Below are 25,362 nucleotides of genomic sequence, written 5' to 3'. Positions count from 1 at the left end.
AGCTGAAGGTGGGTAGAAGAAAAAAGAAAGTCAGTTAGGATGTGGGTCTTGGAAATTCTTCCAGTTCTTATTTACTGTAACTAAGATTTTAAATTTTTTTTAATGCAAATTTCATACTGTTTTGTATTTTGAGGCAGAAAAAACTCAGGAGCTGTGATCAGTCTGAATTGCTTTGGTATCATTGATTGATCTGTGGCATTTAATTCCACGTGTTCTTACTTTGATGTTTTTATGCACAGTGCACTGCTGTGTTTAAAAACAAGGTCAGGGTGACATGCTTATTTTTGTATTTCAAATACTGAGTGTTTTCATTGATCTTGTTTATATTTGCTTTTTAGAGCAATTTTTTCGTTTAGCCCTTTCAAGATTGCAGAACTGTGGCCTTTCCAGTGAAGAAGACAGGTGAGATGGTTTATTTACTGCTGTTCCTATTAGTTGCATTTTAAATATTTAGTACTTATCTGAAAAGGAATGTCTGTGGGGTTATCCTGAAATTACTCAAGTTAATTAAGACATGGAGCAGACTGACAGGATTCAAGTAGTGTATAGTTGATTCCAAGGTTTAAGTAGGCTTGGTTTTATACTTCAGTAGCACCAGCATGCAAGAAAAATTATTCTGTGAGGGAGCATTAACTTACAGATTTCCTTTTACGAGTGTGTTAGAAATTCGTCTGCTGCAGTCCCGTCTTCCTGTAGTGTCTTTTTCTGCTTAGGTTGAATGTGACGTCTTGCAAATTCAGTGGAAGATGGTGAATGTTTGAGATAAGTAGGCGCAAACCAAGGTCTGCTTCTATGCAGAAGAAATCCTGAGCATATCCCTGTGCCTCTGCATCTGCTGGCTGCTGTGTGCACCCTTGTTCCTATGTAGGCTCAACTTCCTTTCCTTTTGTATAGGGAGACCTAGGAAGAGAAGAAAGACTGTCCTTTTGGGAGTAACAAGGGTGTGGCACAAAAGGGAGCATGCCTTAGATAGCTTGCTTCCCCTGGATTAGATAGATTAAATTAGATTAAATCTCTTGTTGGAAGCCACATGTGCCAGGAAGTTTGGTTTTGTTTTGAAGGGCCTTTGTGTTTGTGTCTTGTTCTTTGCTTGGCTTTTGTTGGGATTTTTTGCAGGTAGGGTTGGCAAGTGGACTAAAGTCCAGTGTTCATAGTGATGCAGATGACTCCTTAGGTTTGCAAATGGGCTGACAACCTGCCATATGGGATGTTAATATATTGACTTCTTAATAGAGTTGAATGCAAATAACACTGATGTTGGGTGTACTTGGTTTTGTTTTTTTAATTACAGAGATCATAAAAGATTGTTGCTATTGAAGCCAGATATTAGGATCACAGTTTAATTAAACTTGGCTGGAATATATTCAAACTTAATACAGTTTTTCTTTTTTTTTTTTTTTTTTTTTTAATTTTTTTTCCTCTGCTGTAGTCTTTTCTTTCTCTGTGTTTTGTATATTTCTAGGATGTTCAAGTTTACTCTTAAGGAAGGAAAAAAGTAAAACTCTCTGTTTTTTGTCAGGAGTGTGTTAATGGGGTAAATTTATACAGAATTGGCCCACAGAAACTGCTCTTTTTTCTGGAGTTTGAAGGAGAATGCCAAATGTTGTATTAGAAATTCCCTGCAACCATAAGTTCAGGCCCATAATTGTTTGTGCTGTAAAGCAGAGATGCTTGTACCTTTTAAATGGAAATGCCTGTCCTGTGGATGAAAAGTGAGGAAATTGGTATTCATCCTTTAAATGTAGATTCTCGGAGATGTAGATATGGTTAGCATTCTGGGAAGTATGCTTCATTTTATTAAAAGTATACTTAGTTGCACTGAAACAAAATGAGAGATATTACTATTTAATTAGCAGTAATATAAACAAATCAAGTGCACAATGACTTTGTACAATATATTCTTTCTAGATCCATCAGGTTTTGTGTACTACAGTCTTAGGGCATGAATCACTGTAGTCGAGAAGAGTTTTTATATCTGTATTTCACTGAGATATATATTTCACTGATCTTTAAAAGTGAAGCTCTTCAGGAATTAATCCTAACAAAGTTTTGCTGCAATACAGAATTATTAGGCAACTCTGTAATGCTGTTGTCCAATTCAACCTTCTTGGCAGAACCCAAACCAGATTTCCCTATGAATGTTTTTTAAGGCAGATAAATACTATGCTAGATAGCACCATAGAAATCTGTGGTGCTTATATAGCTTTAAACAGTGTTTGTGTACAACTTGGGTAAATCTGTACAGAGTGAGCTACGAACGGTTTTCTTCCAAACAGTGTCAGTTTCCAAACTTAGGTCAAATTCTCACTGTGTAAAGGTCTCCCAAGGAGTTTGGAAGCTAACAGTGTCCCTGACTTCAATTCAGTTGTGACTTCAGTTCCTCACTGAGTGCTCTTAGGACTCTGAGCTCAACAATTATTACAAATGCATTTACACAATTCTAAGTCAACAAAATGTGACCTCTGCATCCTCCTTTCACCAAATAAACTCAAAGGAAATAATTTGCATTCCTCAAGTGACTACAGGGGTGTGTGTTAAAGGAGCTGAGTCTGAGATCTTTTTTCTTTTTCCACTGAAACAGTGTTTTAGTGGAATGTGGAGGATGCAAACGTTTTGACCTTTAGAGGCTACAGTTTCATTTAGCAATATTTTTCTTCTATAGATTAGAAGAACGTCTTTAAGCATTTCACCATATAAGCAAAATACATAAGCCAAGGCCTGGCCTTGAGATTTAGGCTCTTGTACACCACCTGAATAGGGCAATGGTTTGAGTGACTACTGCCTGCAGAACATTGGAGATCAGTTACCGTGGTGTTTGCATTGGGATCCATTTATACTCTTAGTAGATCTCGCACACACAAAGGCAATCCCTTTGTCACTCAGACGTTTCCTACAGCTGTTGTTACAGCCAAGGTCTTAATACCTTTTGCTGTCATCAGTATTGTACTACTGATGGGAAGCTGAACATTCAGACACTGCAATCTGTTTTATCTTACTTGGAGCACACCTGATAGTGTTTAAGGATATCTATCTGTTGCCAGTATATTGACTTGGAAGAAGGGTGAGTGTTTGAGGTTGTTTAATTTGAAAACATTTTGAAAAGGAAATTTTAAGAAGTGAAGTTGGTAAAATTATCTAGAAGTAACAGTCTGCTGAAAATTGGTATGTTTTCCTCTGATCTGTAAATACAGGTCAGTTTATTTAACTTAAGAACCTTTAAATGCAGTTCAGCCTTGCTACATATTTTCTATCTCTATATCATGTGTTTAATTTTCTATGATACAATGCTCTTGTTTTTTTACATAAACAGTTTCCGTCCCTGCTTATTGTTAATGGATTCAGTACTACTGTGAACTTAAGACTTAGGATCATAACTGAAGACATTTGAATACTGGGAGGGGAAGTGTCAGGCGAGGAGGCAATTTAAAAGCAGCATGTTGCCAGACTTCATATCTGAGCCAGCCCACTTTGACTCCCTGAGCCTGACAGAGATTAAAAGCTTTAATTTGTTTGACTGCACTTGTGTACATTTCTTCAGGCACATTTGATCTGCTTGTTGACTTTACCCATTTCAAAAGTTCAGATACTAATGTTAGATTTTTTATTGGGTATTTGATGGCAGCTGATACTTTGGTTTGGATTATACATGTTATGAAGGGCACTGTAATTCAAAAACTTAAATCAAACTTCAAATTTCACTCTGTTTTCTGTCCAAGTAGTACTAGTCAACTCTCAGTCATAAACAAAATCTAGTCTGCATTCATCAGTAAGAAAAAAGAGCTTGAATTTGACTTGAGAACAGCTGCATAACTTCTGTAGCTGAGCAAATCTCAGTTGCTCAGTTCTGAAGTCGCATTTTATTTTGCCCTCCCTGCCCTGAGCATGTCCTGCTGCATCATGACTACAGAGAGGAGAAAGCAAAGACCTCTTAATCGTATACCAGAATGGAAGGCATTTTTTCAGTTGCTAGAGGTTAACTTAACTGAACAAGTGTCTTAAATCACTTCTTCAAAAAGTTGAAAGGTATGTAATAAGGGATTGCTTTAAGTTCATCTAAAGGAGCAGAAAAAGCAGCGCTTCCTCAAAGTAAATGCCAGAACACATGATAAAACCATATGTTGATCTTGTGCTTTTTGTCCCTCTTCCTCACTCCATCTTCATCACTTAGTGATGCCATTTTTTTGTCCAGTTTTCCCTCTTCATTCCTTACTTTGAGTTCTAAGCTGTAGCTGTTAGCAGCAAGGTGTAATTCAGGAAAAGGGTGACTTCTGCTTTCTTACTCCTGCTGTAAATTGTAAGAGGCATATGTTCATCAACCTGCTTAAGATACTTTCAAAGTAGATAAAAAAATTAAATGAAAAATAAATGGGCAAAAGGAGTAGAGAGGGAAGGGGTTTAGGTGTAGAGGAAATGAGTGTACTGTGGACGGGATGGTATAACCCCTCTGATTTTCAAGATGCCAGGTCACATGAATTACAGTATTAGCTGGAAGTCTTTTTATAAATGCTTTCCTTCTACTAAGCTGTTCAGGAAGCAGTAGAGAAAGGTATGCCAGCATCTGCATTTAGAGTCCTGGTTTTTCTACATACATATATATGCGTTTGTGTGCATATACATGTATATATTTAAAGGCAACTATTTCTGAAGATGCTGTTAATTCTGTAGGAAATTTAAGGAACTGCTTTGTACCTAAAGATGTTGCTCAGTTTTGGCAACCAGCTGTTTTCATTCATGTTGAATAATAACTCTCAGCTGAAAAAACAGGTTGGACTATCAGAGGAGAAAGAAGTTAATTAGTCTGCTTGAAGTGCCATGCTGGGAATTCAAGTTACAGTGTTTTTTGGGACATGGTTTCAGTGAACCTAGAGCAAGAAGTGGCATATAGAGCTTTTTTCTTACTTGAAGAAGAACCAAGGGAGTAGGGTGTTATTGTGAGGTGACTCATCCTCGGTAAACTGTGAGCTTGCTTGTGTCTGAAGAAAATACCAATGTTTTTATTTTCTCATTGTTCCTGCTGCAACCAAATTGAATGGCTTTTGCTCTAAACAAAGAGGCATTTTTACAACAAAAAATGATGTTCTTATTCTGAAAGGAGTTCACAGTCTTAAGTGTTTCATTTACACCTTCCCTAAAAAGGCAAAATGTCTTGAGTAAAAAACCAGCAAGCCTGTTTGTGAGCTCCACCCCCCTCTTTTTTTACACATTTTACTAGCATTGAAATAACATGGTAAAAAGCTAAATATGCTCTGAGAATACTTGTAATAACTTTAAAAAATCTTACCCTTAGAATTTACTTTCATAAGTTTAGCATCTCCATAATACCTATTTTGCACGCTTTTTATTTCTGAATGTATTGTAAACTCAAATTCTGTTTTGATTGGATGTAGCACAAGATGATAAGATCTTTTTTTTAGCACACAGTATTTTATATGCCTAGTAATGCTGTCTTAATTTGAATCTGGTCATATGAGAATGCAATTTTTAATCAGGGAATCCATCTTGTTGTATCATGACAGCACACACATCACTTGCATGTTTAGACAGCACCTTGTAAGTAGAAGGAGAAAAATCCACACCATATTAATTTGAAAAGCTGTCATGTGTCATTGGGATAAGATTTTTCACATGTACAGTTCATACACCTGTAAGGTGAATTGTGAACATAAATTTTGCTGCTTTAACTTGTGCCGGAGATACGGAGTTGTATAATATTGCAGAAGCACCTTCATATTGAGTTACCTTTTCCAGACTGGGACAAGTTCGAAGGACTGTGGAGAATAATTTATCGAATGGCACCCATATCAGCAGCTGGGTAGATGATCTTAAACAACAGGCCATTAGGAAAAGGAGAGATGTAAAAACAGTTTCACAAGAGAAAAAGACTGACTTTGTCAGTCCCTGAAATAATGCCTTTTTCTTTTTTTTTTCTTAAGGCAGCCATAGTACAGTAATTTCACGACCATAAGGCGCACCGGACTATAAGGCGCACCCGCCGGGAGTTGGCAAAATTCGCAACTTTGTAGATCAGATAAGGCGCACCGGACTATAGGGTGCACTTTTTTTTTGCAGCGAGGCTCCGCCCCCAGCTCCCTCCTAGCGGTTGCTGGCCGAGGCCCCGCCTCAACCCGGCAGTCATTGGCCCCTGGGCCCGCCTGTACCTGGCAGGGGCGGTGCCGCGGGGCCCCAGGCCCGCCTGCATCCGGCGGGGCCGGGCTATGGCCGCCACCCCTCCGTGCTGCCTCTCCGGGGCCGGGCTATGGCCGCCGCCCCTCCGTGCTGCCTCTCCGGGGCCGGGCTATGGCCGCCGCCCCTCCGTGCTGCCTCTCCGGGGCCGGGCTATGGCCGCCGCCCCTCCGTGCTGCCTCTCCGGGGCCGGGCTATGGCCGCCGCCCCTCCGTGCTGCCTCTCCGGGGCCGGGCTATGGCCGCCGCCCCTCCGTGCTGCCTGCACGGGGCCGGTGGGTGCCTGTGGAGGGGCGGCTCTGCCTCCACGAGGCCCGGGCGTGCCTCTGTAGGGGCCGTGCCGCCTGCACGGGGCCAGGGGGTGCCTGTGGAGGGGCGGCTCCGCCTCCACGGGGCCGCGGGGTGCCTCTAGAGGGACCGTCCCGCCTGCACGGGGCCGGGGTGTGCCTCTGGAGGGACGGCTCCGCCTGCACGGGGCCAGGGGGTGCCTGTGTAGGGACGGCTCCGCCTGCACGGGGCCTGGGCGTGCCTCTGGAGGGGCGGCTCCGCCTGCACAGGGCCGGGGCGTGCCCGCCCCTGCTCCGCCCCACCTCCACGTGGCAGCCATGGCCCTGCCGGCTCCCCCCGTGGCTCGCAGCTCGCACTTCCGGGTAGGCAATTTTTTTGAACTTTGTAGATCAGATAAGGCGCACCGGACTATAAGGCGCACTTCCGGGTTCCAGGGAAAATTTTAGTCAAAAGGGTGCGCCTTATAGTTGTGAAATTACTGTACATTTTACAGGATTGAATCTACTTTGTAGGGGCCAAGGCCTGTAAAAGATACAGGACTTCACTTAAAAAATAAGCCTGTTAATGTACAGAAGTATCATCAATAATAGGAAGCCAGGGAAGTAATGAATATTAAAACTTCCCTTTGTTCCACAGCATTGCCTGTCGACGGTGTGTTGTGGTCGGTAATGGAGGAGTACTTCGAAATAAGACACTAGGGGAGAAAATTGACTCATATGATGTTATAATAAGGTAAATGTTTTCTCCTTTTCATTTTGTATACACAGAGGAATGGGTAATTCTTTCTGCCCTTCTCTAGTGTCTGTGTTGGAGCCAAATCAGAATGCTTGCTTTATGCTTGAATGACACATGATAAGCAATTGTGTGACTATATTCTAAACCACCTTGGCCAAGTTCCTGTGGGTGCTTGATCCCTCTGAATTTAGAGGGTGAGTGCACCTGATAATTGCTCCTCTGCTGTGTAATGGGATATGTAAATGCTGGGCTGCTAAACTTTCCTGTACCCAGAGACGGTGTCTGTCCTGCAGACTGATAACACGTGTGGCTGCTGCTGCACGGTAGGAACATGGGTGGAGCAGTCACTAATGTCTCTGTGTCTCTGTCCTCTGCAGAATGAATAATGGCCCTGTGATAGGGTACGAAGAGGATGTTGGAAGGAGGACAACTTTCCGCCTTTCTTACCCAGAATCTATCTTCTCAGATCCCATCCACTATGACCCTAATACCACTGTTGTTCTCATTGTCTTCAAACCACGGGACTTGAAGTGGCTTTGGGAGATACTTGGTGGTCAGAAAATAGTGAGTTCAATTATTCATGTGCCTTGGCTCATCTTGCCACACTTCTCTTATGTGAAATGCACATTTGCTTTTAACCATAGTCCTTCCAGCTGAGAGGAGCTTTGGATCTCCTCCTAGTCAGTTTATTTATTATCCCTCTTCCATAAGTGCTTTGTCTTCTTTCTAATGTGCATATTTGATCAGTTCCTCACTACAAAGCAGTTTACCTATGGGAAATGTATTTTTATCCTCTCCCTAGTGTTTGATATTTTAACATGCATGCTCCAGACATTTCCCAGGTTATTTTACCCTGTGCACTTGCAGGAATTGCAGAATAATGTTGAAAGTGACCTCTGTCAGGACATCTTAAGTCCAAAATAATTTTTAATCTTCTTCATTAAGGGCCAGGTTCAAAACCATAGTGGGTTCTCAGGGCATTGTCCGAGTAAATTTTGCGTATTTTTGTCCAAGAAATTTCCAGTGATATTTCTACAAACTCTGTGCATACTTGCAGGACAAAATTTCTCCTTGTCTTGATACTATGTGCCTCTGAGAAGAGTGTGATCTCATCTTTGTTAAGCCCTTCCAGATAGTTGAAGATGGATTGAAGAAACCCAGCCTGCTCAGACCCTTTTTGTGTGCTGTGAGCTCTGGCCCCTTGGCTGTTGTAGTGACCTTCTGCTGATTGACGCTCTCCTGCTCATAGGGGACCCCAACACAGCATTTGTGGACCTGCAGGAAGGTCACAGTGCAAAGTACTTGAGAATGATAACTTCTGTCTGCCTGTTGTCTGTGCTCTTACTAATGTGGCCAGCACTCAGTGACCATTTATTACCTCCAGGGCATATTGTTGGTACATGTTGTCCATGAGGGACCTTTCTGCAAAGCTGTTTTGCAGCCAGCTGCTGCTGTGGCAGTGGGTTATCCTGCTGCAGGAGCAGGTGGTTTTGGACTTGGGGAGATTCAGCACTCTCCTTTTTAACCTCATGCCCTTGGAGTTTGTGCTGGGTAGAGTTGCTACAAAACTAAATTCAACTGGTTTTAGTTGTTAAAAATGTATATTTACTTTCCTGTCACAGAGCGCAAAGGGCTTTTGGAAGAAACCGGCTCTGAATATGATCTACAAATCAAATCAAATCAGGATTCTTGATCCCAGCATCACCAGGAAAACTGCTTATGAGTTGCTTCATTTCCCAACGAGGTTTCCTAAGAAGGAGGTTCGCTTTTTTCTTTTGTCCCTTCTGGTTTTGTGCAACCAAATGTGTATTTAGAGGCAATTATATCTTTATTGCAGTATACTGTAATATAGAAAGCCTTTTAGGCTTGCATTAAAGTAGTTTGCCATTTAGATGGTGCTTAAAAAAGATGGGAAAATGGAACCCAGAAAGAGAGTGGCCAGCCTTTTGTGCCAACAGTACCTTTTTATGGGTTCTGTAATTGGTATGAAATGAGGCTGCTTTTTGGACAGATGAAATGGCTTTGACAAAACTGGGCAGGTAGTACTGCATGACAGATCAAAGAGCTTCTAGAAATAATAAGAGTCTTGAACTACTAAATGTTGGGTGTTTTTTAAAAATAAACAACCCATGGCACACAAAACAACAAACAGACAAAAACCCCCAAACAATGAAACCTCCACCGAAAACCGCAATGCTGAAAGTAACCCCACACCAAACAAAGCCCCCCTCTAAACTGGTAACTCAAACTCTGCTGCAATTTCACACTCCTGAGGCTGGGCAGACTAGGGAACATAGAGGGTATCCCACCCCTATGCTAATGATTAATGTTTGGCAGCATGGTTGTGCTTACTGATTTGATGCCTAGCATTGTAACGTGCTAACCAGCAATGTGGACATAAAAATAACTTTTTTATTGTCAGTTCTTGACAAATGTTTTCAATTCTTGAAAAATGTTTTTGATGAAAGGTAAAGTATCAAGCTGGGAACCTCCCTTGTGCAGTCAGGATCAACCATGTGCTATTTTGCACAGGGACAGTTCCCTAGGGTCACATCCCCACTTCACCAACACCACCCAACTGACACATGTGGAAATGTCTGACAGGCTGTCACTGTGGAGTATCTGCCACAATTTCTTTCTCCAATTTACTTTTTCTAATATTTGAGGGGGTGGTGGAGTATAGGTTCTGTACCTCTTTCTAAAATTTCTGTTTTCTGAGCCTAATAATGGCTTTTTTCTCCCTTATTAACTCTCAAACTGGAATAGGCATTTTGGTTATGTGCTTGCTTGGGCCTTTGTGGCATTTCAGCTTTTCAGCATAGTAATTGGATGCCTGACTAATCTCCTAAATGGCCACAGAACATGCATGGCCTCCATGGGTCCAGAAATCCCTCCTGTCTCTTCTGGGGCTCCCCTCTCAGTGGGAGTAGGCAGTAAAAGCAGAGCAGTCAGAGAGATGTGCATGGTGTCAGCTGGTACTGGTACAGAGGCACAGGCCCCTTGGTCACCCTTTGCTCCTCTCCTGCCTTTGGGTGCCCCTGCACAGATCTGGGTTAGTGTCACCATGCCTAGAGTCCCCTTCTGCTACCTCCATATAGATCCTGCTTATTGCATGCCAGGGGTTTTGCAGTCCCTCATCCTTGCACAGCAATGATCAATCTCAAGCGTGCTCTTCCTCCCTTTTCCTCCCATATTGGAGGTGGGCCATGGCTGGGAGCCTGCACATCTGCAGTGGCCCTGGCACAGCTGGGTTAAGCTGCAGGTCACATCAGGGGTCTCACACTGCGTCCCTGTGTACTATTGTTAATCCCTGGTGGGGGGCTGGTGCTGCCTTTGCTGTCCTGTGCTTCAGCCCCCTCTGCCTGTGGGAGGTGCCAGTGACCACTGTTGCTTTCCTTGCTGTCCCTGCCTTTTCCATTAAACCAGTCTCACATTCCCAGTAAGCACATTAGTGCAGAGCCAGCAAGCATTTCTGATTGTTAGTAGAGCCAGGAATAAAACTGAATGTGTTGCCCCAGCACCACTAAACTCAGAAATTGTAGTGGAGTCATTCCAGATATGTGCCTATTCCCATTAGTAGGCTGAAAATACTTAATTACAGGCCAAGGATATATGGATATTGCATGATAGTACATTTTAGAAGTAGTTGCTTTTAAATTACATTCTTTTGAGGTGAATTTTATGGTAGCTGAAGGTGAACAGAGCTAGTTACAACCTCTGATATTTCCAAATAGCAATAATCCTAACATGTAGCATTCCTGCCATAGTTTTGGAGTCCTGTTTAGTATGGATGTTGCAACAGAGTCACCACTAAGTTTATGATGTTGGGCCCTAGGGCAGAAAGTTATTTTGCTAACTGGCAGGAGCCTTGGACATAGTGCACATTTTAAGCAGATAGTATTTCTGGAATACTCCAAGAGCATAAAGGTACCAAAAAATTTTCCACAAAAGGCGGTAGTTTATTTCTGTGACTTCAGTTAGACTTAAAAGAGCTGAGAATAGTAACTTCTTCCTAGGGATTTTTTGTGTTGTCATATGATGTGTTGTCGCAAAGAAATACATCGATTACATCTGCCTTTTCTGTGCACAGAGTTGTCTAGTATTGGTTTGTCTGCTTCTTTTTCAGAGACAAACTGAGCCTTGGGTCAGAGTTCAAAGAAAGCCCATAATTTTATGCTCAATTTGAGGTTTTACTGCAGCTACTGAAAGTCTACAATAGCTCATTTGGTCCTCTGAGAAAAATCTTTAGCTAAGAAGGGTATTGGTTCCTGAAAGTTTTGTCCATTTCTGGAGACACTTTTTTACCTTAGCTTCATCTTGGTCGAATGAATGACTTCATCTCTCTCTAAAAAAACTTGCCTTATTTACATCCCCAGATCATCTTAGCCTCTGCTGCTACCAACGAAGTCATGTATCTGAACACAAGATAGGGCAGATGGTTGTGTGGAGTTGTTCTGTGTTTTTGTGAGAAATGCTACCTTTTGGTTAGGTTCTTTTAATTTTGCACAATTAAGTCCTGTTTATGACATGCTCTTCATTTTACATTGCATTTACTTCTGAACTTAATTGTATGGAGAAATAGTTTTATTTACAATTTTGTTTCTTCTAATGGATATAGGGGAAGGTCTAAAGCAAAATTCTTCTGGAATTTCCCTGCTCTGAAGAAATGCAAATTCAGTAAAATTTGTGTAGCAGTAACCTTTATGCTTTTTTGGTTTGTTACTTTGAAAATTTGGGCATATAATGTTCTGTTCATCTGGGTCTCCATAATTTAGAAACTTCTGAACACATCTCATCATTCAGTCAAATTTGAGGGGGTTGTTTTCCAGCCTGCCCAGTTTTATGAAAGTAGCTGAGCAGAGCAATGGGGAGACCTTCTTGATGCCTCTGTGGAGGGAAGGGCTACACTGTGGACTCAGCCCTCACTAGAAACTTGAGGAATCCCAGGGAGGGCTGACATGACTGACACCCCAGTAATGGAAGACCTCTGGGGGCAATACTTTATTTCTTTAGAGACAGGAGGGGATCAACCTGTGAAATCTAACATCTGTAGAAGACCCAGGCTGCCTGATTGGCCTTGTCGCTGTTCCCATCAGGCTGACAGGTATTTATGTGTGTGTTCTCTTTTGTGTTTTGTTGTAGAAACCCAAGCATCCAACAACAGGACTGATTGCCATTACACTGGCATTTCACATATGTCATGAAGTCCACCTGGCAGGCTTCAAGTACGACTTCACTGACAGAAATAGTTCTTTGCACTACTATGGCAATGAAACCATGTCTCAGATGATGCAGGTAACTAACACTTGTTTGTGCTGAGAGAAATAGAGCTGGTAACTGGGGAAGGCAATTCAATATAGTCAGAAATGTGGACTGCAGGTCATAAGGGCCTCCCACCTTCTCCTGGTTCAGCTGCTTGTGTGTTAACATAGCTTGAATCTTCTCCTGTCTGATGTTGTTTCTGAAAAACATAGATACTGATCTTTGTGTCCTTATGCTCTACGATATTCTGCAATGTCTGCATGAGATGTCCATTTTTGTGTTATGTTCTGCTTTGCTGGTGTTTTCCTTAGGCTGCACAGGTCTTGTCCTAGAGATGTCTTTGTTAGCACTGACAGCACATGAAGGGTGTTATTTCTGTTTGTGTTTTTTCCTTGGCACCTACTTGTACTGTGTGTCAGATTCCTTAAAAGACAAAGAAGAGTAAAGGGGAATGGAAGGAATTAACATGTATGAACTTGTATAGGTCTTGCATAGGAAAATAACTGAATTTTGGAAACTGGAAGCAGAAAATAAAGACAGCTCTTGGAGGAGGGATAGGAGGAGAAGGAACTGCTTCCAGAAGGGGGAAGCCACAACTCAGAAGGCGAGGGAACAGCGGGAGGCTGGAAAGCATGAGGAATGCCTTCTCCCTGCTGCTTTGCTAAGGCTATGCCTCTGTTTTCTTTTGTCTCTGCTTTTGTATTCAGTTGCCTTCATCTGGTATTTCAAGCAACCCTGTCAGCCCTTCACTGCAGTATGATGTTTTCTTTTCCATTTGCCCAGAGTGTGTGGGTACTGTTTTCCTCCTCTTCCATTTGCTGAAGAGGAAGGGTAGAGAAGACAATGCCATAGGAACCTTTCATGTTTCTTTCAGAACTCCTAGATGCCTGCTATTCTGAGATAATTTTCCTGACACTGAATTTGCCTTGTTTTGGAGGCTCTTCCCTGCAAGTGCTTTTTTGCAACATACACAAAGTTGGAGTAAGGTTGATCATTAGTTGAATAGACATCAATAAGTTTCCTGAAGTCTTGAAACTTTAAAAAACAAACTATTGAATAAAAATGTTCCTTTTAGTTCTTCAGTGGCAATAAATTGCCACATATATATATATGTGCTACATAAATAATATTACATCTGTATTATCTTTTATGCAGTGTTCATATTATGTTAATTTTAGTTTACAGGACTCAGTGTCTTAACTAAACTTGCTTTCCTTGTGCTACCCTCCACTAACCTTACTGGTCTCCGTTTTTCCAGGACCTGGATGCAGCACAGAAGATGGGTTGGTTTGAACTTGCTGAATCTACAGTAATTTCACGATTATAAGCTGCACCATTTTGACTAAAATTTTGCTCCCAAACCAGAAGTGCAGCTTAAATTCAGGAGCGGCCAATATATGAACAAATTTTGGAAATTTCCCAACCCAGAAGTTCAAGCCAGCAGCAACCCCGAGCCGAGCTGGAGCCCACCTGGCCCTCGGCAGCGGCACAGCAGCAGCACTGTCCGGGCCTGGGGGGTGCGGCAGCGTCTGGGCCTGCCCCTCTCCCTCCTCCTGGTGGCAACAGCCAGGGACACCCTCAGTCCTCCTCCTGGTGGCACTGGCCGGGCACACCACTCCCCTGCCTCCCGGTGGCAGAGGCGAGTGGGGCCGGGGCTGCTCCCTGGCGGCCGCCCTGAGCAGGGCCAAGCCAGTAAACCCCGTGATCACACGATGCTGTTACTAATTGGCAACTTCGTGAAAGTTGTACGCGGATCCTCGCTGCGAACGAAAGTGCGGCTTACAATCTGGTGTGGCTTATTTATGGAGGAAAAATGAAACGTTGCTGACACCCCAGAATTGCGGCTTATAATCGGTGCAGCTTGTAATCCTGAAATTACTGTAATTGGCAGGATGCCAATTGCAAGAGCAGCAAATGCCTGCTGTGCTTTTCAAGAACCTGCACTGAGCTTTGAGGATAACTTGTTTTCTGACTGCATGGGCTGTAAATGTGGCTATTGTTCTGAATAAGCAGGGCAAGGAGTTGGGAGAGTTAATAATGAAAGGATTTCTGTGAAACCACATCTCACCTCTTCTTATCCCCAAAGGATCATCTTTTTTGGTTGTGTCCTTATGTCTAATCTAGTTTTGAGCAACCTGTTTTCTTGGGAAAGCATGCTAAGCCTTTGCTAAGAAGTCTTTTCCCCAGGCCTTTTCTGCTTTTAGCATCTTCCAAGTATCACAGGTAGTAGAAAGGAGCAGCCAAGTGATGCTGTTGATGGTAATTTGATTTTATAATTAATTTTATTATTCTCTCACATCTCTTTAGAATGAGTACCACAACATCACTGCCGAGCAGAAATTTTTGAAGAAACTTATAGACAAGAACTTTGTGGTCAATTTGACGTGAAAGCTGAACGGAAGATACCAAGAACAGTCACTATTTCAAGATTTGAAAAGTTTTTATTTTTTGTATGACATTTTTATTTTTTAAGTGCAGCATAACTGTTTACTGTTTAAAGGAGCCCAGAAACCTCATTGAGGCAAAGGCTTCTAAGCCTGAGGGTAATGGACTTAGTGCAAACAGATTTAACTGAATTTCTGTGAAGCTATTTAATAGTGGGAAAACCATGAAACTTTCAACTGAAAGTATCAGGGATATATAAAAATGTGAGTTACATCACTTAATTATCAGTGAGAGCTCTTTCCAAATGATTAATGCTCTGGAATACTTCTGTTTCTGATGCTGTCCTGCAAAAGAGTTCCACTGTCAAGATCCTGAGATGACCAGTGTTCAGTCAGTAAGGTGGATGTGAAGTTATGACTATCTGTCTTGTATGAAAATGGTTGTAAAACTATGCATCAAAATCATTACTGTGTGTGTTGGAGAAGGGGGAACATGCAGACTGTACACGTTTTGTACTGCCATACTCTTGAGGAGAGTAACCTTCAGCCAAACAGCCACAGCTTCTGCACTGACCATCAGCTCTGAACTTCCATCTGCCTTTGCTGAAGGTGAAGACCCTTTGTCCGATTTGTGGAGATGTTGGTGTTGACAATGCTTGAGTTGTACCCATTTTATGGAAAAATCATACTCTCTGTGCTGTGCATCCACTAAATTTTGCGGTTACTGAGGTGACTTTAAAAAGAGGGAATATGAAGACTGAAGAGCTGTCCAAAACTACCTGCTTGTCAGCCCCAGACCACAACAGAAACACAAGCTTGGACAAAGATGTTCATGCCTGGGTTTAGAGTCAAATGTTTGTTGGAGTCCTAGTTTTCCAGGACAGGATCTCATGTATTGTTTTGTTTGCTCCTCAAAAACAGGTGGATTTTTCCAAACGAGGTCAGTTTCCTTCCTCAGATGCTGTAATGCATCAATACAAGCAAGGAATACTCCCGTTTTTGGCAGTAGAGTGTGGTAGGGAATATCCAGGACATACCTCAGCTGAATTATCATTTGGCATCTGTTTACCTTTTCTGTCTTGATATTTAATTTTGAGGTGTGTGTCTGAAGTAAATAATTTAGTAGTGGGAACTTACTCAAGATTTTAATTGAAACATTTAATGGGATGTTTATGTTTCCTGTATTGGTTTGTCTCTGACAAGCCTGTGAATAAATGAAATCTGCATGGGAAGGTGCTTGACAATGGTCAAAGAACAGCAATATGCTGTTCCAGTTCTCTCACAGGACATTTATATAAAGTTTTTATTTTAATTATAGCAGAATTTTCTGGAAGATTTTATGGTTGTCTTTATCAATCACACCTGAAGAAAGCACAAAGAAGTCCACTTTAAAAAGTCTTTGAACTTGGTAGGAATACCATTGTTGCTTTTAAATAAAATCATAGAGAGAGTACACTTAGGTAATGCAAACAATTGCAATATGAACATAAACCATGGTATTTATTTTCAGAAGCTGAGGATTGCAAGAGTACTGAACACAATTTATTTTGCTGCAGCTGTGTAGAGGAATAACCACTGAAGTAACCTAAAAAAAACCAAAAAGCCAACAACAAAACTAAAAACACCTTCCATAGTTCTCATTTCCAGCTTTAGCTCCTTGGCTCTGTCATTTGGGAATTAGGGAGGGCAGTTACGGTCTGGAGAGGTACCACAGCTGAAGGGAGGAGGCTTGTGTTTTCATCCAGTGATTCCTGAGCTTTGGTTTGTTTCAAGCAAGCTGAACATACCTAAAATAACTCAAGATGTCAGAAAAATCTGTGGCATGGGGTGGGGAGGGATGCAGGTGTGTCCCAGCAAGGGACAGGGTGTGCCATGGTGTCTTGTCTGCTCTGTGTCCCTTGGGTACAGCAGCACACCAGCTGTGTGCAGGGTGGCAGGTGGGAGTGTGGAGGAGAGAGGAGCATGTGGGAGGTCTTGGGGCACTGGAACAGGTGACTTTGGTGGTGAAAATGGAGGAAATCACAATTTCTTCACCAGGTGGCAGAAGGGCTCTTAATTATTTGTATTTCCTTTATTTTTTTCCTGAGACTTTGAAGAGGTCTTTGCTTGAAAATCTGAATACAAACAGGTGGGGCTTCACTTAAGAAAATAGTGACAGTATTGTATTTATTTCTCCTGGTTATTTCAGTTAATGAAAAAGGTTTGTGTATGATTCTGCAGCCCCAGACTTAATGATTTGAACTGACAACGGTAATTCCACCTGCAAAAGCTGCTGTGGCAAGGCTTTTTGTAGACATAGCAGTGTTCTCCAAGCTCATGTGGCACAGGAGCCCCTGGTAGATCTTTGAGTTGAGAGCCAAGGCCGGCAGAAATGGGGGGCTGCCCCTTCACCCTCAAAATCCACAGTTGCTTCCAGAGCTGGGGCTCCCAGCTCTCCCAATGGCTGCTGCCACAGTCCAGGTGCATTCATGTAACATCTTGCAGGATGCTGTCCAGAAGGACTTTTTTCCGGGAGAGCTGTTGAATTTGTTCCAGACACTGTGAGGAGAGTTCTTGTGATATGGTGCAGGCTGCATCCTTCTGCTTCTCCACCCCTGTTTCCAGTTCCAGGAAGAGGGTAGGGAGCTGTGCTTTTGAAGATGTGGTTATTTTCTCTGCTTTACTTCATCTCCAGAGATACTCTTCCCACTAATGTAAATTGATTCCTTCTCTAATTTTTCTAGTAGGTTTTCTGGTTTTTTCTGGGAGGATGGGATTTGGATTCTAGCTGTAGCAGAACAAATGAAATAACTGAAAACAAAAAAGGAGCTTCATGGCAAACAAATGGTGTCTCCCAAACTCTTCGTACTTAAAAAAATCTTCAGTTTCTTTTACTTTTGCCACATCAGCTTTTTGATCTGCCTAAAATATTTTTTAAAATAATGTTTGGTGTTCTCATTGAATTTAATATTGTCTCTACAAGCATTTATCCATATCAGCTGTTTCTTCTTATATCCTAATAAGCCTTTCCAAGGTACGATTGACTTATTTTTCAAATTAAGCAGTATTTCCAGTTTCTTCCACTTCTGTGCTCTTGCCGGGGGTGTTGAGTCCACCACAGTTACTGTCCCAGGGTGACTGGGTAACATTTTGAAGGAAACCTGTTCCCTCAGGATCAAGCCAAGAGCTAATGCTACTCATAAACCATGGGGTAGTTTTATTTGTTTGTTACCTTTCTATTATTATTTTTTGAAAGCCCAGCTTGCAGGCCAGTAGCTTTTCTCCTCAATAATAAGCAGTGAGCCAAGTAATGAATTTTTCTCCTCACAAGATGTTTTGTAGGATCCTGTGTACACCAGCTCTGTTCTACCACCTGCTTCATGCACATCATTCCTGCTGCTCTGCCTCGAGGACAGGTCTTGCTTTGGCTTGAACTTCATTCAGGCAGGAATGCCCATGTGAAATGTTTCTCTGCAGTGCTCACAGATTACAGTGTCTCTTTTGTCTGGGCACATTTTCACAGGTGTTTTGCAGTACCAAAGACTTGACTTGGGGCTTTCAGAATAACGCAATAATGCTAACACCAAATATTTAGGTAGTTTCTGAGCATGCGCTGCTATTAAGACTTTTTTTCCCTTTTTGCTATTCCTGAAAATGAAGTCTCTGCACTGAAACTTCCCTTTAAAAGCTATCCATTTTTTTTTTATTGCATCAAGAGGGAAGCTACGATTTTTTTTTCTGTCTGATAATGGTGTAACTGTGTATGTCCCCAGTGTTTCCCATCATTTTTCCATCTGAAGTTAGATGTTCTCCTCCCTTCTTACTCTGTTCCTGTTCTCTGGCAGCCTGCTGAATTTCTAGACAGCATCAACTTACAGCAAAGGTGCTTATGCATTTTATCTGCCACCCCTCTCAAAATGCTGCACTGTCAGAAAGACACAGCTCTAAGATACCAAACTATACACAGAACAGGCAGGATGACACATGCTGGCTGAAATCTGTTTGGCTCAGACTTTCAGGAGGTTTCTTTGTTGGGAAACTCTTTTTTCCTCTGCTCTAATAATTAAGGGAAGTCACAGACTATTGCACTAAATACCAATCTGAGAGTGCCTAAAAGATGTTACTAAATGACATTTCCAGTGTCTATAGGTGATAATAATACATAATCACAACTCTGGTGTTTAATTAGCATGTGGTACTTCTTTTTTCCAATGCCGTACTTACCTTTTAACAATGCTCTGAGGGAGAGTGTAAATACCTTCACTTTCAAGTGGACTCTGATTTTTAAGAACATACAAAGCTCAACATATGTTTTTGGTGTTGGGAAATACTTATTTGCCATTTGTCTTAAGTTTTATATGCCTTTAAAGTGCCACCTGTATTTGGAAGAGTTCTTAGAGTTGTTTCAGGTGAAATTTTGAATGCTACATATGGAATGAGATTATTTTCCTGTGAATAAACTGTTGAAGACAGTGCTCTCAGACTTATTTTTGCAAGACTGGTGCTCTCTGTGTGAGCGTGGATGTGTGGGTATGCCCAGGCCATTATTATTATTGGTATGTAAAGTAAATGGTGGTGTCAGATACGGTATCAAGTTTTGGAACAAACTTTAGTGCTTTGTAGAGCAAACGGCTGCAAGTTTTTGAACCTAGGTGGGCTGAATTGTACTGTGGCTGGAGATGTAACTCCAGGCTGAGTACAAACAGAGCTGGGGCATGTTTTTTGTGGATAAGATCAAAAGCAGCATCCTTGTGATTCAGATTTTTCATTGTTTTTTGAATCTTGCTTGTCTTACTGTGGACTGTCAGGGGAATGCTAAAATAAGTGATACAGCACAAAGAAGATTGTGTGCAATAAAAAAATACCAGAAAGTGAAAATGGTTTTAGATAGAAAGTGAGAGATGCTGAGTGCAATACTTGGCTCGTTACTTGTCTTCTCTTTGTGCAGTAAAAATGAGATGCTGAGGGCTTCAGGGAGTCTAAGGGAGATTTGGATAACAATTCTCTGGCACAATAACTACTCAGTGCATTCCTTTCAGTATGGACAGTTCAGGAGTTCACCAGCTTGGAGGAAATGCTTGTCTTTGAGGTGAGGTGGGCACATCAGGAGAGCCAGCATCTCTCATCCTGGGTAGCCAGTTCTGCCTTTTCAGGCAACACAAGCCCTTAGCAGCAGCCTCCGTGGCTGATTCCTTGGCTGCTCCTCTGCCTTCTTCAGCTACACTCCCACACTGACTGATGCTGAGCAGTATCTGTCCCCTCAGACTGCTTGAGGGAGCCCTTCCCTCTTCCTGTTCCCCCCAGACCCTGCTGTGCCTCCCCACCAAATGGGACATGTTCCCTCTCTTTCTTAGAGCATGTTTTGCCAGGAGATGGAACTTGAGAAAAGGGTGTATCTCTTCATTTTTTCCCTGCTGTATCAGGCTGTCAGGGGTTTCAGAAAGTCCTTGTGGTCTGATAAATGAATTCAGCAGGTTGAATGTTCCTTCTGATCATTCTGAATGAAGACAGAATTGGTTGTCAGTTTTATTTTTAAAGATATTTAATAAGATATTTTTTTCAAATCAGTACAAAAATTTTAAATACAAAATTATTTGCTTTTGACATATCTCATATATTCTGGGAACATACTGAAGTCACCAGTGTCTGGTAAACTGTCCGTCCATTCCTGCCACCGTTCCATAAAATTTCTGAGATAAAGCACCACATTATATCACTGGAGTCCTTAGTCAATGTTAGACTGCATTAAACTCTGCATTTAAATAATGGTAATGCCAGTTAAATCCAATCTTAGTTCTGCATGAAAAAATCTAGTTCATTTTTGACTCAAAAGCAGTAGCGGTAGCTAAAGACATTGAGGAAGTGATGAGCGCTTAACTCTTTGAACTAGCGCAGCAGTGTGTGATGTGCAGCACTGTACAGGGAAGCACAGCAAGGTCCACTGCCCTTTGGAAACAGAACACTTGTTGAAGTGATATTAGCACCACTGATGAGCGGACAGGGACTTCGTGCACAGAAGTCACTGTCCTCAAGTACAACAAAGTATTGAGGCCTGCAGGTTCTCCTTGACAACTGGTAACATATAAATAAGGATTGGAAATCAGCTTTTTAGATAGAACAAAGTTCTCGGATAAATTTGCGTGATCAGTATTGCTGGTAAAGTTATTGGTTGATCTCAAGCAACAAATCAGTTAAGCAAACAGAGCTACTTCTGCTTTGCCTAGTCATTAAAGAGCAAACTGATTCAGCTTTTGCTGAGTGGCAGAATAGGTGTCTCTTGTGACAAGCCAAATGGGTTCTTGGTGTGAGCATAGAAATCCAAGCGAATTTATGCCACCCTGAAGTATTGCCATGTCTCAGTGAAGTGACACAAGTAAATGGGGGAGATCTACCTCATCCACTTGAGCTGTGTGAATAGAAAATGGAAACTTCCCAAGTGCTGTGGCATTTGGAGGTGAAACCAGGCCCTGCTGGTGTCAGTGGTGACATTTTAGGTGCAATGACTGCTGAAGAAGGCTCAGGGGGACTTGTCATGCCATCAGAATTCCTCTTCCATCATAAATAAACTCTTCAGGAAAAAACCCACACCTGCAGGATTATTTTATTACAGGAGAAGGGAAATACAAGTCTCCAGCTAAGAGAACCTTGGCTGTCAGGCAAACCTGCTGTCAAATACCCAAGAAAACCCCTACCCAGACATACACGCCACTCAAATTTTTAAATATAGAGACTGACCTACTCCGGCTTAAGTCACTGTTTTTCATCTCATAACTATGATCAATGCAACAGGAGTGAGTGGCATACACTGATTTGAATTTTAGTACTGAATTATTGTGAATGAAATTAAGTAAGCATGGCATTGCAGAAATATATAATGTACAGCTAATATGTCCCCCATGGGTGCAAAACAACTGTTTATGAACCTGATACACGTCTTTAGATACGTTCACCACACCTTTTTTTATAACTAGCTGTGCATAATGTTAAAGTTTGTATTTATTTTTTTGTTTTTGTACAAGATGGTCCAAAATGCTCATAAAATGCATCTTTTGTGGTATAAAAGTTTGAAGCAGAGGAGAAAGATTTTGGTTTGTTGTGTGTGTTGTGTGTGTGTCTGGTTTGTTTTACATGGGATACAATAAATACCCTGAAAAAGACGAATGAACGTACTGCCCGGCATAGAGTCCTGCCGCCTGCTCGGATGGCATCTGAACGTAAACCTTGTCTCCGTGCATCAGCTGCACTACGGCACTGCCCGAAGCCTGGTCCAGGAAGCCCTTCTTGTACTCGTCGTAGGTGTACATGAGTGGCTCGTTGTTCTTGTACAGCGCCACCCACACGTTGGCGCCTTTGCAGTGGACGTGGTAGGCGAAGTAGTAGACGCCGGGGATCTCGCAGGTGAAGATGCCCGTCTGGGGGTTGTAGTTCTGCCGCCCGTTGTACAGGAGCTTGTCGAACTTCACGGGCACCCCGACGCGGGGGAAGGGCGTCAGGAGCTCCGCCGTGAACGCGGGCATCTCGTAGACAACGCCGCCGGCCTTGCCTTTCTTGCCCTTGTAGCCGTAGGGGGGCTTCAGGCCGTCGATCCCCGGCCCCACCTCAGGCAGGTACTCTCCCACGGCTGGTGGAGTGGGCGGGATGATGACCGGGGGACCTGGGGGCCCGGGGGGGCCCGGTGGCCCCTGGAGCCCCGGCTGGCCAGGAGGACCGAGCGCCCCAGGCTTTCCCGGGGGTCCCTGCAGCCCCGCAGCACCAGGTTTGCCTACCCCAGGGAAGCCAGGGGGGCCGGGCATGCCCGGCTCGCCCTTGGCCCCTGGCAGCCCGGGGGGGCCGATGGGACCACTGGGGCCTGCGATGCCCGGGATGCCCGAGGGGCCCTGAAGCCCCTGGGCACCGGGGAGCCCGGGCTCGCCCTTCGGCCCCACAAGCCCTGGGACACCCGGCAGCCCCGGCAAGCCTTTGTGTCCAGCTTCCCCTTTGGGTCCTGTGGGACCCGGCAGCCCCCGCAGCCCAGGGCCACCCACTTCCCCAGGAAAGCCTGGTTTTCCCGGAAAACCCTGCAGGCCAGGCTCCCCCTTGGGGCCGACTGGTCCTGGTGGCCCTACGGCACCACCCTCCCCTTTAGGTCCTGGGAAACCGGCAGCCCCAGGGGGGCCCATGATGCCCGGCAGTCCGGGCTGGCCGGGCTCCCCTGGTGGCCCTCCCATGCCAGGTGGCCCCGCGTGCCCCTTCTCTCCCTTGGGGCCCAGGGGGCCAGGGAGACCACCCATACCTCGCTCCCCTTTGGGCCCGGGGAAGCCCGGCTTCCCAACCCCAGGGAGGCCAGGGGGCCCTGGCAGGCCTGGCAGTCCCTGCTCCCCCTTGCCACCCGGGAAGCCGGGTTGGCCAGGCATGCCGTCCTGGCCTGGTTTGCCAATGCCAGGGGGGCCAGGAGGGCCTTGGATCCCGGGTGCCCCTGGAGGCCCCTGCAGCCCTAACTCTCCTGGGGGTCCGGGTTTGCCCAGGGGTCCCTGTGGGCCAGGGAAGCCAACCATGCCCGGTTTGCCGACCCCCGGCAGCCCCACAGGGCCAGGGGGACCAGGCAGCCCAGGTGGACCCTTCAGACCTGGCAAACCTGGGATCCCGACCCCCTTCTCCCCTTTTGGCCCTGGGATCCCAGGGATTCCTGGTGGCCCCTTCATCCCAGGCTCACCCTTTGGCCCTGGTTGCCCCTGCAGCCCTGGAGGACCTGCTTTCCCTATTCCGGGAAGCCCATGAGGCCCTGGTGGTCCCTGTGGTCCAGGTATCCCCATGGGCCCAATCTCCCCCTTTGGCCCCATCTCCCCTCTTGGCCCTGGGGGCCCCATGACCCCTGGTTTTCCTGGCATCCCTGGCAAACCCGGCTTTCCAATTCCTGGGTATCCTTGTGGGCCTGGTTTTCCTTTGGCTCCTGGTACACCATGACCTGGTAATCCTGGTGGCCCTGGTGGCCCTCTTGGTCCAGGCTCACCTGGGGGGCCTTGCTCACCCCTCAGACTGCGCATGGGAATTTCTGGGTCGGGAAGAAAAGAAAAAGAATGGGGATAGAGAGAGGTAAAAGGTGATTGCAACCATATCCGTCAAAAAACAGAGAGTTTGGAATTGAATATGCTTTTTATGATGCTGTGTGGTTTTATGGTTGAGAGAGCTGGTGAGTTACAGGTTGGTACTGAGAAGGGTGTTGCTACTGTTTTTCATACTCCAACCTTCCATGCATGCTTTTGTTTGTGCAAGTTTTACGTTATGTGCATCATATGTAAAAGCTGTTTGTGCTTTGGTGGTGTTTTCCACCTATATAATCTAAAATAAAAGCAAAATCTGCATTTTGTCTCATGTTGCTGTAGGTCAATCTACATTTAAGAGCTTTTGCAGAAAACTTGGTGCTCTCATGCTGTGAAGGAATCCTGTCATAAAAGTGCTTTTTCTAGAGGGACTTAAATGAGCAAGATCAAAAAAGATTGTATTGGTAAGAAGTTTATACATAGGGTTTGTCTGTATTTTCCCCAAGGCTTTAGTTCCCATTGGAGTGTTACTGAAAACCTGCAGCCTTAATCAGTATTGCTCTTTCGGCAGAGCCATGTCTAGTTATGGCTCTTCTAAACACTTTGCAAAATGTTTGCATTGTCCAAACCCACATTTTTGTGTATGTGACCACTTATCAGTGCAGGTCAGTGTGGAAATTTGCTGCTGGGGTTGGTTGCTTTTGAAGCTGCAGGCTTTTTGGGTTAAATGGAAACTCCTTCCAGCTCTAAAATGTGTAAAGAAGGGAGAGATTTGAGGAAGAACAGGAGATGAGGTTTCAGGACAAGAGAATTAACTGTTCTTTGGGAGGCAGAAGCCTTTCCTTTCTGCATATGTGGTGTTTTATGCATATCAAAAATCTTTGGTCATGAAATAGGTTTATTTTGCTACAGCCAGTGGTGCTTGTTCAGACACTCCAAAAATAGGCCCTGGTATCTTCCATTTCCCTCTGAAGTCAGTGGAGGCTGTGGTTAGCTGGAGCTTTGGTAAGACAAAGTTACCCAGCTTGTCTGCAGTTGCACAGATGCTGGTGGTCCTCACAAGGATTTTATGACACTGGGTGCCCCTGGTCACCCTCTGTATTTTGGACTTTTTTTCTTGTTTTCTTAAATATCTTAGTACTGTCCAATCTTCCTTTACTGAATAGGGAAAGTGCTTGTACATGCAGACTTGTGCATTAATCCTCTATACTTTCAGTGCCTATGTTACACCTATAAATAACCTACAGAAAGAGGACTCCAGAGTCTAGAACAATTGTATGTTTTTATCTGCAAACCTCAAAATCACAGGGTCTGGACAAAGTCAGACAAAACAGTGATTTTCCCATAAATTCAAATCTTGGGGCTCTTAGTTCATATGTGTGGTTGTTGCAGTGAGAGTGGGAGCAGATCCAGACAGGACTCTGGGCCCATCATTTGAAACCTCATCAGAGTCTCCTGCAAACAGGTGGGAAAACAAGGTTTTTCCTAGAGTTGAACAGCACGTGAGCAGCC

At 43.8% G+C, this 25,362-nt stretch overlaps 2 protein-coding genes across 11 annotated transcripts in view; one reads left to right on the top strand and one right to left on the bottom strand.

The window, feature by feature from the left end:
* ST3GAL6 (ST3 beta-galactoside alpha-2,3-sialyltransferase 6) overlaps positions 1-19,317 on the top strand; it is a 90,141-nt gene extending 70,824 nt beyond the window's left edge. For all 10 annotated transcript variants that reach the window (XM_033051151.2, XM_033051147.2, XM_033051148.2 and 7 more), the window contains 6 exons: positions 339-402; positions 7,107-7,202; positions 7,583-7,769; positions 8,828-8,965; positions 12,348-12,500; positions 14,775-19,317. In XM_033051151.2, coding sequence (XP_032907042.1) covers positions 339-402; positions 7,107-7,202; positions 7,583-7,769; positions 8,828-8,965; positions 12,348-12,500; positions 14,775-14,855 — 719 coding nt within the window. In that variant the 3' untranslated portion in view covers positions 14,856-19,317. The remainder of the gene's footprint in view (positions 1-338; positions 403-7,106; positions 7,203-7,582; positions 7,770-8,827; positions 8,966-12,347; positions 12,501-14,774) is intronic.
* Positions 19,318-19,406: 89 nt separating this feature from the next.
* Positions 19,407-25,362, bottom strand: part of COL8A1 (collagen type VIII alpha 1 chain) — a 92,086-nt gene continuing 86,130 nt past the window's right edge. Inside the window, exon 5 of the mRNA XM_033051136.2 lies at positions 19,407-23,861. Within this exon, the coding sequence (XP_032907027.1) occupies positions 21,955-23,861 (1,907 nt within the window). The 3' untranslated portion in view covers positions 19,407-21,954. The remainder of the gene's footprint in view (positions 23,862-25,362) is intronic.

This window comes from Catharus ustulatus, chromosome 2 (genome assembly GCF_009819885.2).
Source record: "Catharus ustulatus isolate bCatUst1 chromosome 2, bCatUst1.pri.v2, whole genome shotgun sequence".
Taxonomy (NCBI): domain Eukaryota; kingdom Metazoa; phylum Chordata; class Aves; order Passeriformes; family Turdidae; genus Catharus; species Catharus ustulatus.
Note: the sequence above shows the minus strand (reverse complement) of the source record. Positions and strands in the feature narration are given on the sequence as shown.